Raw genomic sequence first — 17,957 nt, 5'->3', positions numbered from 1 at the left:
TAAAAGAGGAGGGAAATCACTGGGGTTTATCAGTTGTTCACACTTGCTCAATAATACATACTGGTGATGGATTGTTCTTCTGAGGGACGCACCAGAGAGGGTTGGATCCTTGTGATTGCAGCATTTGGTTATTGGTGTTTGTCCCCCCCCCCTTTCTCCTCTTCTCCCCTCCCCTTCCCTCCACATCCCCTTTCTCTCTCCAGCTGGTGTAAATGACTGCTGTGGCCTCAAAGACCAAGAGAACCTGCTCAGTCAGCTGAAGCCCCCTGTGGACAGCTGTCTCTCCCTCGCTCTCAGCTGATGGAAACTGCTAGTAACCACTGAATGGGGGAGAGTGAAGTAAAACCACAGGACCAGCAGCTGCAGCTCCAGTGGTGGCGGCGGCAGCAGCAGCAGCAGCAACAGCAGCAAGCAAGAGCTCTATTGTTCCCAAGTCTGAAACAGTTTTCTTCCTTTCCAACTGAAATGCACAATAGCTGGAAAGCCATTTCCAGTCTCCCTGCCCTTTGAAGAAATCCTGACCAGAGGGGCGGGTGGGAGAAACCCTTCAGGCAAGGGGTTCTCCATTGTGCTGCTGGTTTGAAGAGTGAGCAGGCTCCTGGCAGGCATGGAGATGGCAGAGCAGTACATAGCTTTCCTTGGTGGTGTGGTGGTCTCAGCTCACTCAAGCAAGTGCCTGGAGGTCCTCGCACTTCTCTGGTTTGCGATCTGGGTCGCTACAGCACAAAGTGAATTGGAAACTTCAGTATATCTGTGGAAGACAGGTAAGTGAATCAGGGAAGTGTGTGCGTTGTCCTTTGGGTTATTCCTGGGGGTATCCGCTTATGCATTTCTCCTGGCAGGATAATAGGCTGCTTAAAGGTCCACTGTTTCTATAATCTTATCGAGAGGGACCATGGATCTTTTAGAAGCAAAGGGAAAACAGGGTCACAGCCAACAATTGTGGGCACCGTAAGAATGTCCCAAAAACACCACAAAGAGGAGCCAGGAAAATTGCATGCATTTGAGATGTGGTTTGAAGTTTTTGTATCTTAGGAGTTGTGAATTCTTTAAAGTTAGGTGGGTGGGAGGGATAGGATGTGTCCTGTGCAGAAACTGATGATGGATTGAAATAAATAAATCCCTAAAGCTGCCCACATTTCATAACTGGAAAATGTTCATGGCAAAAATAAGATAAGTGGATTTAATATCAAACCAGGCAGATGATTTTTTTTCTGAAATAATAATGTGTCTGATTTTAAACAGTGAACTCTTTTTTTAGCTTTCAACATTTTAGTAAAAGTCAGTGTTTTTTTACATATGAATCTGCTGCATGAATGTATAACCTTTTAAATGCCAGCAAATGATAAGGTGTTTCTTAAAATCATATAAATTACTTTGTTCTTAAAACACATCATTGAGTGAAGACCTTAACATCCAAAAGATCAGCAGACCTACAAAAAAAAAAATTAGGTACTGTCTCCTAGAGTTTTTTAAAAAAATTAAACTGAAAGATAGTGTACTTTTTCAGAAGATCTGTTCTTGAAATTTAGCAGCAGCAGCAGCAAAAATAGTCATATATTGTCTGCTTACTGAGAGCTATGCTACTTGAAATGATACAAAGGTTTGCAGAAATGTGTACAGTATGTGTGTGCTTGTGTGTCTTGCTATTTGAGGGACAAAGAGGCCGTTAAATATACAGTTATAACAATACCTTGCAGTTTAATGTTTACATCTATCCAGCTGTTCCAAGAAGAGAATGAAGATGAATCTGCTTCAATAGAAGTCAGACTTTCCCAGTAAGAAATTTGAAAAGGGATGGGTGGAAATCTATTTTTTTTAGGAGAGAAGTCTGGATGTTGAAAGATCAATGGTCTAGTGACCATAGTACAAATGTAAAAGGGATCTTATATTATTTTCATTTATTGCATTATTGATTAATCCAAGAGAATGTCTACTGTCCATCAAAGTCAGGTATCACAGGTTAATACTTCATGAAGTGTATATAGCTAGTTATATCTACTTTTGTAGAGTTCTAAAGCCATACGTCTAACACTTGTGAATTTTAAAGGAGCATTGATTCTTTGTCTGCACTACAATCATTCTGTGGAATAAATATTTTCCCTTCCTTGCAATTTTTTTACTATTTTTTTAAAAAATGTAGTGGCTGTTACTAAAACTAATAAATTGATAAATATTAATAGTCATACTGTAGTTACTGGTAAGTTTATTCCAGTAATAATTGTTATCTATATTGCAATATGTCATGGAATAGGTCAAGTGTTTAACAATGTACATTTTGCTTCTTCAGAGAGCAAGGAAACATTTGGGGATAGAAAGTAATTAATATTTCAATTATAAATTCTTATTTCTGTTCTGCAGAACTTTTGTAAATTATAGGAAGTAGGAATTATTTTCCTAGTGTTCCCTGCTCCCCACTATGGATTTTTGTAAAATGTTCCTTGTATTCATTTTCATGTTCTGATTATTCAATCTGCATAGCTCTCTGTCAACTGCCAGAAGATTGATCTTTAGGATTTTGTGAAAATGAAGCACCAAAGCCTACATTAATTCCCGGATACTGACCATCTGTATAGGTATCCCTCAACTTATACCTACTTGTTCAGTGGCTGTTCGAAGTTATGATGGTGCTGAAAGAAAAGGAACTTAAAATCTATGCCTGAAGTTAGGGCCATTGCAGTGTCTACATAGTTATGTGATCAAAATTTGAGCTCTTAGCTGCCCACCCCTACTTACAACAACAGGAGCACTTTAACAACACCCCCCCCCAATCTATCTTCCTTCCATCTATGGTGTTTGGGGAATCCCATATCCTATCTTAAGGGGTTGCAAGCAGCCCAAGAATTGCATGACTCTAGATCGGCTCCTAACACTTGGAAAGCCTCAGCTGTCATTACCCACCTCAAAAGCATTTGCTTATCCTGATGTCTTCTCTCCCACCACATCATTTTTTTTTTTTGCTTTCTGTGCCCAGCTGCCATGGCTGAAACAGAAGTGCCTCATTACCTTTGCAGTTTCTTTTTTTGGACCTGGAGTTACTATCCTACTCTGGGTGCTCCACCGGTTCCACCACAAATCCGCAAAGCGCTTATCCACGGAGACATAAGCGCGAAGACTAATTCGCGGCGTTCAAAGCACTAAGGAAAAACGCGACCCTACCGCGATGACATAATCGCGGAGGGCAAATCCGCACATTCCCAAGCACTCAGTACCCTAAATCTAACCCTAACCCTAACCCTAAACCTAACCCTAACCCTAACCCTAACCCTAAACCTAACCCTAACCCTAAACCTAAACCTAACCCTAAAACAAACCCCTAAACCTAATCCTAACCCTTACCTTAATAGAAATCGGCTTTCTGCCGCGGCGCCGTTTTAAAGCGCCCTTCTGTTGCCGCGCTGTTGTCGCGGCGGTGATGACGTGCGGTGATGACATCGCTGCTTTAGCGACGCGATTTTATCACTGCTATTTTGACGAGCGCGGTTTTGTCGTGCCACAGCTCCACCTTCTCTGGCTTCTTACACATAGTTCTCTAGCCGGCCAGGCAGCATACTAGAGATGGGTTCTTACCAGTTTGGCCCAGTTCGGCTGAACCGGTAGTGGTATGCCAATCTGGGTCGCAAAACTGGCAGCGACCCAAGCTGCCCATGCCCCCAAACCAATTCCCTAATCACCGCTGTTGCCGCTGCCATCTTTTTTGGGAGCTTTGCACATGCGCAGAACAATTTCCATTGAACTGTGCATGTGGGTGCAGCGCACACCCAGTGCACAAAGCGCACGCATGAGCGAACCAGCAGTAATGCCAGCTAGAACCTACCCCTGAAGCATACCCACAAAAACCCCAGTAAATGCCAGCAAGCATTCATTCACTCACCTGCCTTCTCTCCCATTTCCTTGAATGAGTATTTCATTTTTTGAACCCAACCACCACTGCCAAAGCGGAAGCACATCTTTGTATTGCTCTCTTGGATCCAGCTTTTCTAACAGGTGTCCTACAAAGATCTCCCTGAGCTTTCAGAATGTTGTTCTGCCTTTGGAAAACTTTTGTAAAGATAGTGCAGCTTTACGAAAACGGTGTAGCATTCTGAAGCATCAGAGAGCCAGATACAAAAACAAACAAACAAACAAACAAAAAACACAAGAGGAGATGGATCAGAAAGGTTTCTGCTTCAGGCTGGGTCCAAAAAGTGCTTCTGAAGCACATCCACTTCAGCCCTGGTGGATGGTACAAACTGCAAAAAGTTGATGTTGTCAACTGGGAAAGAAGACAACTAGGTGAACAAATGCTACTGGGGACTACGGGATGGGCTGGTGCAACTGAGGCTTCCCAGGAGCCTGGCAAGCAACACCAGAGCTGCACAATTCTAAGGGTGCTTTCTGCCACACAAGGCAAGTTACAAGGCAGCCAATGAGCATAGACAGGGTGATAAGTGAATGGGAGAAGTTGGAGGCCATCCTTTCTTTTACTGAGGCTTAGAGTGGGAGGGACTCAACTTGAAATAGCTTAGATTAGGTTCGGTTCTCTTTTAATGACCTGCAATTCTCAGGAATTGACCGTGGCAAGGAGTGCTGAGGTTGCCATCATAGGTTCATGGTCACACAACATCTCACTTTATAATCACACCAATTTATAACAGCAATCCTAATAAATTGAGGATTACATGTAACCCTTGACAAACTTGGAATGGGGGGAAAAAGTGCAAACCTTTCCTCCGTTTGAAGGGTTTTATTCACATCTCATTGTATAGAAAGTACATCTATGTCAACCATGTGAATATTCAATACCTTCCCTTATTTTATGACTTTAAGATGGTCTTTTGTAGCAACATGCTAGGAAAATAGTCAAGAATGGGGTATACAGCATGTGGTATAAATCTGACCTCATTAAGTTAAACAGTACAATTCAATAATGCATTTCCTTGTATCAGGCTTCCAAAATACCAAAATATCTTGTTGAACCAACATCTCACTCTAAGCATAAGTCCACAATTTGAGGCCACCAAAACTTTAAATATATCCCTCTCTTGATATTGTATTCTTTAATATGGCAGATGGAAAAGATTAATATGTTTGTGGGAAGTAATATTATATTACACTTATTTATTTATTTTTTAAATCAAATTTAGTGTTCTTGCAAGCTTCGGACATTACTCTAGCCTCTCCTACATGTCAGTCCTTCTTCTTCAGAAAATTGAGTGCTCATGTTTTTAAATGAAGCACAGTGAAGAATTATAGGATGTGATGGAAATTATCAGCATTTTAGGTGATGATGCATGTTATAAAATCTAAAAGATACTTATCATGTGGTGAAGGTCTAAGACTAGATATCTTGACTGATTTTGGCCCACCTGTGTACTAATATTTTATGTTAATATATTTATATATTCAATGTTTGTTTTGGATAAGTATGCATGAAAGCATCTTCCATAATCTGCTACAGGATATATGGATGACCATTGAAATGTTAAAATAGTTGGGTTATGAAATATATATATCAAATACAAACAGCAATTATTCATCCAGTGAAGGGCCTGGCAACTCTGAGGTTTCATGGACTTTTATAAAAATAAGGGTGGGAAAGGAGTGGTGGACTTTCTTTTCCATCCTTAAAATCTCCCCACCAATGGGGGAAAAACATGATTTGGAATTTTTGGGATTGATTTGTTGTGAAAAAGACTCAGTGACATCTTTGTCTTCTATTCCCACTCATGACAAATCTAATCCCCTCTCCAAACTCCGAAAACAATGCCCTCCCTTCAGCTGACATCACTGATGACATCACTGCTGACCTCCCTTCTGCTGACATCACTAAGCCTTCAGAAATATAACCAGGGGCATCCAACTTTTAGGAGATCAGATTGTATCTCCAAGCAAACCATTTATTACTCATCCCTGATCTAACAAAATACTATTTTAAGTATAAAAGTAAATAAATCAGGAGAGTAACTTATGCCTATGTGGCCATAGTTTACATTTTATGTTCCTCATTCCATATGTTTTCATCATTTGGCAACTCAAGTCTGAGTTATAGCTAAAGGGGTTTAGCATGTCAAAGTAAAGCTTGGAAATGAAAGAGTTTTGTTTGATTCTACAAATATGTCAGACCTGCCCCAATCTGATCCCTTAGGAAAGAAAGACCCTTGACTCCATTTGATTAAAGCAAAGGGTTCTTTTACTAAAGGTATTTGGTTGCAATAAAGTCAGACTAGCTCTGAGTTTTCCCATGCTCAAAAGATACAAAAAGGTTCGCTCTCAGCCCATTCCTCACCTCGTGACCAATCCATTTCCCACCAGCTAGAGCGGGAATATTTTGAGAATGCTGAGGTGTTTGGGAATAATCCACATATTTTCTAAGGGTACCTGGCCTTGCAATGCTGGTACAAACTAGATCTGACTGCTCTAGTCTGCATCACCTGTCATTCCCCCCTCCCAATTTCCCACCGTGTATACCCACACAGCTTTATTGCCCTTTCATCCTCCCCCCTCCTACTAACTTTGATGGCAGGATGCCTGTGAGGTGCCAAGCCAAACCAGGTAGAGGTGACAAAACAAAAAGTGGTTTGATAAATTGGGAGAAATGTCCAAACTCAGGCCACAAAATATGGCTACTGTTAGCCACTATTGTATTGGAAATGAATGCTTACCCTTAGAGCTGCTGAAAAGAAGTAGTAAAGGATGGGATCCTCACATAGCACTATTAGTAGTACTGCCAGTGAAACTGGAATACTCAGCACCATTCCATGACTCTAGAATCTAGAGGACCTTAAATTCTCCTTGAAAAGTAAAAGTGCTCTTTTCTTCTCTTTCCTTCTCTTCCCATTGAAACTATCACAGGATGTTCAAAAGAAGCATCATATAATAGCAGTAACAGCCCAGCAGCATTGAAGTAGTCACAGAAATTAATTTACTTTTGAAGTCATGGGTCCCAGATTTTGGATGTATTCTGTATATTTGCACTATATCACCTACTTAAAGAATACACAAATGAGAGTTTTAATTGTATATAGAAGATAGACATTCATGGTACTACAATTGCACCTCCAGATGCTGACTTGGCACCAACCTTATAGGTTGTGTCATTGGGATTTATTAATTAGCCAATTTTTTTTTCAGAAAATGAGCTCAGTTTGGAATGAGTCAAAATCAGCTTACATGACTGGATAAGGAAGAAGTATTATAGTTATGGAGGTCAGTTTTACTGAAGATGATATTGGCCGTCACTGAGGATACTGACAAATTTAAATGGGCTTAATTGACTCTTAATTATATTATTAATTTGGAGGGAGGGGCATGCTGCATTGAGCATAATGGATCCTGCTTGTCAACCGAGCTAAATTTGATGCTTTGATAATCTAGCTCATCTCACAAGGAAGGATAGTTGGATAAGTATATCATAGAATCAGAAGACGATGCAAAGTTAGGTAGCAGAGAGATTTTACCCAACTCCATCATTTGGTAGATGAAATTGTGGTTATTTAGTATCATTCTAAATGTTGAAAACTACTGATCTTGATTTATCCTAAAATTCTGCAGTGGTGAACATGCATGCATGCATGCATGCATGCATTCATTCATTCATTCAAATAGTAATCTAGGATAATCTCAAGAACCACATTTAAAAATGACAGAAAGAATAAAGATTTTGGATGATCACCTGAATTATATTCATAAATCTGGATGTAATAAGGGGAGCCAGATATCTAAATTTCAAAACTGCATTGCAATAAAATTTGTTGAGAAATCTCTTGGATTGCTGATAATGACAGTGATAGCATTTACTGTACATTCACTATTCCTTAACTTGAGCAACAAGGAGAAGAAAATGGGAAGGTTTGCAAACAAGCTGCAGGGGGAGGGCTCCTGATTATCAGCGAATGATATTTAACTTCAGCAGTAGACAGTTGGAACAAAGGATGAGGCATGTGTCTGGCATGGTGGAGGCACTGTTTTCGGGGAGATGGGGAGGGCCCAGCTGTGAGCTTATTGAAAACAGCAGCTGTTGTTGAGCTGACCATTTTAATATGCTCTGTATTATCTCTTTAGATCAGTATCAGACCATGCTGGACCCCTCTGTGTGTTTTACACACATATTTATCAATGTAAATTTGACACGTTATTGGGGAATGTGTGTACATAAATTCATGGGACTCTTTCTCACCTGTTTAGCATGCTGTCAGAAGGGAGGTACTGATTGGTTGTTAAAAACCTCATACAAATTAATTTGATGCACATGGCTTCAATATTTAAACTCCATTCATCTTCTGGAGTATGAGATTATAGACAACCAGTTATCCATTAGTAAGTTGTTGAATACATAACAATGACCCTTTAACAACTGCAAACTTTATCTAATTTTTTTTGCTATTACTATGAGTACGTTACTTGTAACCTATATAACCAGTACATAAAAGTATAGAATTAATATTGCAGGAACTTTTATTAGATGTTTTCCATTTCAGAATTTAATGCTGGGTGTGTGTTAATCCACAAGCAATTATAGTAATAGTGGAGAATCTATACCTTTGGCATCTATTTTTTATTTTTATATCATGCACCATAATTCTTAGAAATTTCCATTTTAGATATAAATGGATTTAGGTCTTTTCCCCTCTCATGTGGATCCATAAAAGCCCTTTGTTCCTATATCCTTTTGGTAAATGCTGGATAGAAGAGTTCTTGAAAGGTTAAATAGTCTTTTGTGCCTGTTTGCCAGTCCTAACACTGATTTGATTGATCTTTATTTTTGTTATGGACAAGCTGACTGCCTTTTTGTGTGTTCTGCTCTCGTCAGCCATCTAGTCACCCTCATGCCTTCACTCACTTGCTCTTGCCCCTCTTTATGTTGAAACATATACATGTTTACCACACTCCCCTATAGGGTATTCTTCATCTTAAACCCCAGGGGCCTCAATATATGGCCCTCAGATGGATGACATGCCAGTGGCAAAATGCCACAATACCTGGTCAGGAAAATTGCTATGCAGATGAATGCTGCCCACATTGCAATGCTAAGGAGTCCCTGGAATCTAGCAGAGAGCTCAGCCAGTCAGGCACCTCCTTTGGGATTACAGAGCTAATGAAGGCCCTGAAGCAGAGAGAGCAGCCCTAAGGGCAGTGTAGGATTGGTTCAGTTTACTGCCACACTCACCTAGGGGAAATAATCTAATTAAAGGTGGTAGACAGCTGCAGCCTGTACTGATAAACCACTTTCCTTGACATAGCTGAATGGGAAGGCAGCAGCTTGCTCACTAGGGAGGCAGAGGAGAAAAAAGAGTGTCATTATTGTTCATACTGTCACCACTACAAATAATAAAAAGGCACTGATGGATGAATGGGCTGACATAGGACAGGTCTGGGGAAATTCCCTTTCCCTTGCTTGATATCCCTGAAATCTGATGGTTGACTCCATGTCAGGTTTTGGTTCATCATCTTAAATCCCACTAAGCAAATCATCATTATCCTTTCTGCATATTTGAGAACCACAAGAAATAAAAGGAGAGAGAGGAAGAGAGCACGAGTAAAAATCTCCCTTCTGTATCATAGTGCTTTTCCCCCCCAAATGAATAATTTTTATCCATATCACTGGTTGAACTCTGATAACTGTATGGGCACCTATAGATGTTGGGGTTGTCCAAAGGATGTTTTTAAAAAAAGACAGAAACCACAACAATGCAAATGAAGGCCTGTCCATTTACATGGCATTTACATATCAAAAGCAAGCTTCAAATGTGCTGTTCATGAATGCGATTTTGACTTCTTTTACCAAAGAGGAGATCTCTGAATCATATGCAACACTTTGGGATTCACTTCGAAAAAACTGCCTTGAATTCCCTGATACTATTTTGTAATGTTTTAAACTATTAATGACTTATCCTATGTGCAATTGTGTAATTCAGGATCTTACCTAAATTGTTACACAACTGTTAAGGACACAATCATGCAATTCTCTTGGACAAAGATACAACCATAGTGTGCCATTGCATTTCTGTTTTTTCCATCTCAAGACAACCTATAGTCTTACGATTCCTGTGGGTATCATGTACTGTCCAAGCCAAATTCTAAACTTAGATAAAATCAGTCATCTATACAAATGGTTCTATAGTTTTATATCTGACTTAAATATAAACTTGGCCACTAGAAAGGTGAGATTTAATAAAGAGAGTATATTCTCCATGTTTTCAAATAGATTTTTTTTTTGCAATTTTGCTCAACTAGGAACACATCTGAGAGAAAATAGTTTCATCATGGAAAGTGATGATGAATACCAAATGCACTATGCCATTCAAGTCAATTTCTTCAAAAGATAGCCACCTAATACTGTCCTCGGTACCACCTAATTGAGGTTTATGGGAAAAAAGGATTGTTCCCATTATTTGATTAAGTTTCCCTCCTAAGAGCCAGTTTTATTACTTAAAAATGTCACAGATAATTTATCATTTTGCAGTGAAAAAGACCTGGAAAAAAATAATAAAGATTTAAAATGGATGAATCTCTTTAGAAAAAAGATATGGATGAGTTATTTGAATGAAATGAGGGAAAATGGTAACAGAATATAAAACCTTTCCTAGAATCAACCAGAATGTTACATTAAAACTTTCTGATTTTCTTAGAGGTTTTTTGTACCTGGATGTTATTTTATACAAAAATAGCAAAATAATAAATTTGAAGAAACAAAGATAAAAATATTACATTTAACAACTTGGTAGAGGAGCCACAACATAATTTCAGAAATTTAGGAAATACAGTTTTAGAATGTAAAAAAATTCTTGCTTTCAAAATTCATTAGATTGTACATATGTCTCTGTTAGAAATTTGTATCATCTTTTCTTTTTCCCAAATAGATTAGTTCTTCTTTAAATGCTACTAACTGGCAGCTTTATTGAGTATTCTACCTCAGTTTTCTCGAGGGAGTTAATATTATAATTTCATGGAATTCAAAAATGTTTTTAATGGATGCAGTTTAGTTCATCCTCCAGGCATGAATCTGGATGTCATGTTCCAGGGAAATGACACATCAAAATAGTTGCCCCTTGATTATCTTTCTTGAGTGAATTGTCTGTTACCACAGTGATATTTCCATAAAACATCAGCCAAATGATGTTGGACTGAAGCAAATGAATTACAGCATTAATAGATATTAGAAAAATCAGAATGCTTAAAGAACTTGATGCAATTTGAGTTTCAAAGAAAGAGTGTGGGGCATGATGGCATTTCAGAATGAGGGAATTTTTTTTGGAATGAAAGCAATTGTTGATAGTGGGAAACCATACAGTATCTAAGTGAAATCTAAACCTGATATTTGTAAACATATCAAGACTGCATTGCTATATAATATGATTGCCAAAAAGTGATTGCCTTTTATTACAATTATTGTGGTGTTTTAAAAGGAAAGATATTGTTTTATATACACAGCAGATTTGATACTCTGTGAAGTTTCCAACTAATCAATCAGTCAATCAGTTCCTTTATTTTAATGTTTACTCACCATAAGGTAAAGCCTAAAAAATGCAAAATTGGCTGCTAAATTAAGAGCCTGCAGCTTTAACATAATCAATATCTATAAACTGTGTAGACAATAATTACAAAAGTTAATGGTAACATAATAACATAAAAACTATCTATAATTTTAAACTATAAGATCTCCAACACAATATTTAAAGTAACTCTAAAAGCTATACACTATAATATAATGTTATATAGGTAGCATTCTATGCTTCTATAAAACTAAAAAGGCAAGCTACATTATAAATGATTAAACTAAATATAAAAGAATTGAAGCCAAAATACAATAATAGATTGTGTCAGACCAGATTAGCACTTACGATACATCAGTTTCATTGAATTTTACACACTGCTACACAGAACTTTTATCACATTGCAGTTTATTGCAGGACCATTGCCGCAAATTAAGATAGAAATGTATAACTCATTTGTATAGTCTAGCGGTCTAGAGACTAAAGGGAGAATAAGAACATTACAAATGGCCCTGTAGAATAGCCATTGAGAAGGACATGTTCAGTAGTTTCAATTTGTCCATCATTCACAAAGAGACAGTTACTCCGGGAAGACTATCTCACTCTTACCTTCCATGTAGTCCCTCCAACAGGAGAAGCTGGCACTAAACCAAGATGAAAGCTATAAAAGGAAGCACTTCTGGTGACATAAGACAAGTAGCAAGTTTTACTGGATACATTAGGCTTTCATTAAAGAGAAAACCCAGTATTCTACATTAATCGCTTATAGTGTATACTGTGAAGTTTTTAAAAACCATATCCTATGGACATTCTTGAATGTAAATGTTGGCTTTCAAGAAAAGGAAGAACATTATCTGATGATCATCATCAGCTTCAGGGTAGACTAGAATATAGGCTTGGATTATGCTGAGACTCAAGTGTCTCGAGTTAGAGCTTGGGATCTTGATCATAGCCTTGTCTGGAAGCAAGGATTACTGTTCATGTGGGTGCTGAATGCTGCATTTTTGGCAGGAACGTGCACATTCAAAACAATGGGATCATTACATACAATCACAGCTAAATTAGGCGGTTTATGAGAAGTTGATTGCACTATTCTTTATTTACTAGTGCTGGATTTACTGAAATAGATTTATTAGATCTAAGTTAATGAAGTTTTAGTTCTATGAACAGACTAAATTCCTAGTGGGTAGATTTCCCATGCAAACATGATAATATTGTTTACTGTATGAGAAAGTATCATTATTGGGCTGTGTTGTGCTTTGGATTCAAAAGCAAAAAAAAATGTATGCAGAGGCCAGATCCCAGGATAAGATGGAGTTGTTTTAAGAAGTTGAAGATGGGAACTTTAAGTTTTTCATTCAAAATGCTGAATGTCTCTATTAGACTGAATGAGGGGTAACAAGAGATGGTGAAATTTGTGGCCCTCTACATGATGCTAAAATATAACTTCTGGCAACTATAGTCAGCTTGGCCAGTGGCAAAGAATTGTACTTCAATAACATCTGAAGAGCCACAGGTACCCACAGTTGGGATGGACTGATTCATTGTTTTCTGTTACTGGCCTACCGATATCAGGCTTCATGCTAAATGTTTAATACCAAGGTTAACTTATGATAAGAGTCAACAGTTGATGGCGAATGCGATCAGAACTAAAGTTGGACGAAATCTTCAGAACAGTTCAATGCTTTCTATTTGTTCTCTAGTTTCTACACACATCCATCATAAAAGAGAGTAATTATACAGAAATTATCCACATTGCTGCTTGATGCAGAAATTAAGCTGAGAAATTAAGAGTCATATACCCAAATTCCCCTTTACAAATTTTCATCATCTATACTTTTGTAATTTACAACCCCTTTCCCATGCCCCATAACTAATTCAAAGATTTGGGAACATGATTGTCATTCAGAAACATGCTGAACAGATATAGTACATTTATAAGACTAAGATCAGACACAGTGACATAGTATGCACAGATGTTCAGATCTCTGCGTGTCTTGCATTAGACAAAAACAAAACAGTTTTGGCGTGTCCTTCAAAACAGCATATAATGTCCTTCAAGGTGCACTTTCCATATTAAAGCTGAAAATTGTAAGATTGCCTTTTATACAAGCATGTTGACAGTTCTCTGATAGGCATATGTAATGATAATCAATGAGTGTCTTTCCTGCTGATCTACTCTATAATATTGACCTTGTACTGTAGATCAATAATAGGAGGGATTCTTCTGGAATATTTCTACAAAGTGTATCTGGCTTCCCATTTGAAAGAAATGGCAGATAATATAATTTAGATATGTATTGAAAATGAATAAACATATTCTACTGTTTTTCTGATAACAGGCACAAGCTATATGAAGGTATTTGGTTGTAGAAAACACATGCACACACACCAATCAAAAGCATTCACATTTCTCCCCTTCCCAGAGATTTACAAGATTCATTAGGATGAAGGGAATATAACTTCCTTCTTCTTGTCCATATTATAAAGCCAATGCTTCTCCACTTAGTGGCATCAAAACATGAGCCATGCTGAATAGTATAGTATAGTATAATCTTTATTGTCATTGTACTTAAATATAATGAAATTGGTTTTAACCTCACTGGTGCAAAATTATAACAGAAACGAAAAAAGAAAGAAAAAGAAAAAGAAAACTAGCCTGTGCATGGAGTGATTGTGGTTGTATTTAAAAGTCTCACAGCCCAAGGATAGAAACTATCTTTAAACCTGTTTGTTCGGCTGGCTATACTTTGATGTCTTCTGCCTGATGGTAGAAGTACAAAGAAACACTGACCAGGGTGTGAATAATCTCTGAACATCTTCCTTACTCTGCTAAGCAGCGAGATCCAGTGGTGTCAGAGGGCAACCAATGGTTTCTTGTGCCGAACTGATCACTCTCTAGTGCCTTCCTGTCCGCAGCTGTTAAACTAGAATACCATACTGTAATACAATATGTGAGGACACTTTCTATGGTGGACTGATAGAAAGAGATCATCAGCTATTGTTCCACCTGATTTTTTCGCAGGACTCTAAGGAAATGAAGTCTCTGTTGGGCCTTTCCAATCACCAGAGACGTGTTGTTTTTCCATGTGAGATCTTTACTAATAAGCACTCCCAAGAATTTAAAAGAGGAAACACTCTCCACACAGCTGCCCTCGATATACAGTGGGGCAGGTTCCTCTCTGTGCTTCTGGAAATCTAGCACCATCTCCTTTGTCTTACTAGTATTTAGATATAAGTTGTTTCTTGAGCACCATGTGGATACCTTCTGGACTTCTTCCCTGTATGCTGATTCGTCCCCTCCAGTTATGAGACCCAGCACTGTTGTGTCATCTGCAAACTTTATTATGATGTTGGATGGATCAGAGGATATGCAGTCATATGTATACAGTGAGTACAGGTATGGGCTGAGCACACAACCCTGAGGGGAGCTTGTGCTGAGCTTCAGCGTGGAAGATGTAAAGGACCCAACCCTTACTGTTTGTGGATGATCCATCAGGAAGTCTTTGATCCATTCACAAGTGAGGGGAGGAAAATTCAGGTCAGTTAACTTTTCAATGAGAATTCCTGGTAAGATGGTGTTAAAGGCCGAGCTATAGTCTATAAAAAACATTCTGACATAATTCCCAGATTTCTCAAGGTGGCTCAGTGCAATATGTAGAGCAGTGGTGATGGCGTCCCCTGTCAACCTGTTGCTTCTATAAGCAAACTGGTGTTGATCAAAATTTGGTGGAAGACAGGATCTGAGGTGTTGTAGGACCAGTCTCTCAAACATCACTATAGGTGTCAGTGCAATGGCTCTATAGTCATTCAAGCTTTTTATGGCTGAATAGCATCATTCGGAGTAGAGAAGCTACATGCTTCTTGAAACCAAGTTTCTGGTTTCCACTATAGACTTATTGGAGGGTGTAGCGTGACATTATTGACAAAGTATTAGGTATTGACCAGATTGGTCAAAATATGGAAGCAGGATTCCATTAATACTCCCTCAAAATCCATCAGTTGCCTTTAATGTTGCAAAGAGCCAATGGCCAATGGGTCTTTCCTCCTATTCCTATTATTAAACTTACCATCTCCTTTCCCCATCCCACACTTGATGCTTAACTGCCACTGTTTTCTATTGATTAAAGCTGATTAGTGCTAAGTAAAACTAGTGTGCTATATTATAGAAAAGCCACAGACATTTAAGTTGCTGAGCCAGATAGATGAAAGATAGCAGAGTGAGCAACCATGTTAATCAGCGGGCATGCACATGCCATATGAATATATCATTATACTCTTAAATCTGTTTCACCATGATGCTTGAATGTTAACCTTTAAATCATTGACTTAACTCATACATTAAGATAAAAAATGTTTTACACTACCTAGCTATACCATAAAACTTCATTTCTTGTCCTTTCTCTTTCCTCAACAGCAGAATACAGGTTATGCTTTAATTCTGTTGTTGCATTGCAAATATACAGCCAGTGAGAAGCTAACTACAACTCTTGTTGCCCTTATCAGACTTTGTAGTAAATCGATTGCCTAGTTTTGAATGGTGGACCAGCTTTTGAATAGGTTTCTGTCTTAGAATAGGTTATAAATCAACAATAAATCAAATGTCCTTATACCCTCAGGAATAACAAATGCCTCATTTGTGTTGGTGTTCCTGAACAATAATAAAAAAAATCTAACTGCAGATTCTTCTGGTTTAATGCCAGGCTGCCACAGCAGTTGCTTGCTATTGACATAATGTATTAAAAAAAAAGACACATTTCTTTCAAAAAAAGTGTAGCTTGATGCCATCAGTGCAGTAATACCACAATCCAAGTTTCAGACCTGGAAGTTCAACAAAATGACTGAAATGACTTGCTGACCTGATTAAAGCAGCTGAACCGTGACAGAAATGAAAGAACCTCCATGTTATGCACCTGACAAATCAATGTTTGATCTTCCTCTCTACCACAAGCAATTCAATAGGTCCTCTCTCTCATTCCCCCTGCTTGTAACATGAATGCCAGGCCTACCTCAGATTATTTCTATAGCACTTTTTAAATTAGCTGAAAAAATCATCTGTAAACCTAGTAATAAATGTCAAACAGAAATGGGTATAGTTGAAACTGATATATTTTGAGATATGCCACTTTTATATTGGTAAATAAATCATGTGGAAGAATGAATAGAAATGCAATAGATCATTTATGATCTTTTAGATGGGATTTTTTTCAGTCACCACATGGAACACAATGGTGTGTTTAGTGGATAAATTCACAACAGAAACAAAAAGTGAGCGGTTAAGTATTTCAAAACTTCCAGTGAAGATGTGTATTTAAAGCCATGTTGTAATGACAAATCTCAAATTCAGATATGGTTCTTGAAATTTAAATGTAATAGTGCTGAGGTAAATAAGGAAGTTTTAGAACTATACACAGTATTTAGAGTAATTAGAATTATATTCAGGTAGTCCTCAATTTACAACAACTTTGAATGTTCAAAGTTACAATGACTTATGACTATTTTTCATATTTATGATTGTTGCTGTTGCTCCAAGATCATATGATCAAAATTTAGAGGCTTGGCAACTGACTCATAATTGTGACGGTTGCAGTCTCCTGGGGTTATATGATCCCCTTTTGTGTTCCTCTGACAAGCAAAATCAGTGGGGAAGCCAGATTCACTTTACAACTGTGTTACTAAGTAAAAGGTAAAATGGGGCAAAATTCACTTAACAAATGTTTTGCGTAGCAGCACAAATGTTGGGGTCCATTTAGGGGTGGATTCTGTCTTCTGTTACTGCCAGTTCGCTCAGGGACGAACTTTGCATGCTTGCGCACTTGATACATGCTATGCGGGCATGCACAGTAGTAAAAAAATGCTTCTGCGCATGCGCAGAAGAGAAAAACAAGATGGTGGCACCTATGGCACTGAACTGGTTTGGGGGTGTGGCTGAACCGGTCCGAACTGGTAGGAACCCACCTCTGGGTCCATTGTGGTTGTAAGTCGAGAATTACTTGTATTTATAACAATGTGCTTAAAGAATTCCTGGAATTCTTTAAATTTGGAACTTTCAAGGGTTTTAATGAAGCATCTAAATCCTAACACATGTCAAAGAGGCTGTCACAGTGACTAACAATCTATAGAATATTGATATACCTATGCTTATTTGTATAGTTTATCTATGCTTTCTCATTGTATTTATCAGGGGGATAAATATGATATAAGATAAATTGTACAATTTCAACTGAATTTCTTTGGCATATCCTTTTCATATTGTTTAGAATCTTAATATTCATTTGAAAAAATCAAAGGCTTGCTGAATTCAGTTTATCAATGTATGAAAGTAATAAAAAGTGATAATCTCCATTTTCACTGGGAAATTAAAAACAAAAATATTAGGGTGAGCTTTTAGATACTTTTTAAAAAAATATTAATGTACCTTTTGGATAGTTTGATCTAGATAGGTTAATTTATTACATAAACTTACACTCTGGCTTGTTTTTC

The 17,957-nt window shown here is 37.9% G+C and overlaps 1 protein-coding gene across 1 annotated transcript in view; it reads left to right on the top strand.

The window, feature by feature from the left end:
* Positions 1-209: 209 nt before the first annotated feature.
* The window catches only part of THSD7A (thrombospondin type 1 domain containing 7A), a 219,133-nt gene continuing 201,385 nt past the window's right edge, over positions 210-17,957 (top strand). The window contains exon 1 of the mRNA XM_032238272.1: positions 210-764. Within this exon, the coding sequence (XP_032094163.1) occupies positions 608-764 (157 nt within the window). The 5' untranslated portion in view covers positions 210-607. The remainder of the gene's footprint in view (positions 765-17,957) is intronic.

This window comes from Thamnophis elegans, chromosome Z (assembly GCF_009769535.1).
Source record: "Thamnophis elegans isolate rThaEle1 chromosome Z, rThaEle1.pri, whole genome shotgun sequence".
Taxonomy (NCBI): domain Eukaryota; kingdom Metazoa; phylum Chordata; class Lepidosauria; order Squamata; family Colubridae; genus Thamnophis; species Thamnophis elegans.
Note: the sequence above shows the minus strand (reverse complement) of the source record. Positions and strands in the feature narration are given on the sequence as shown.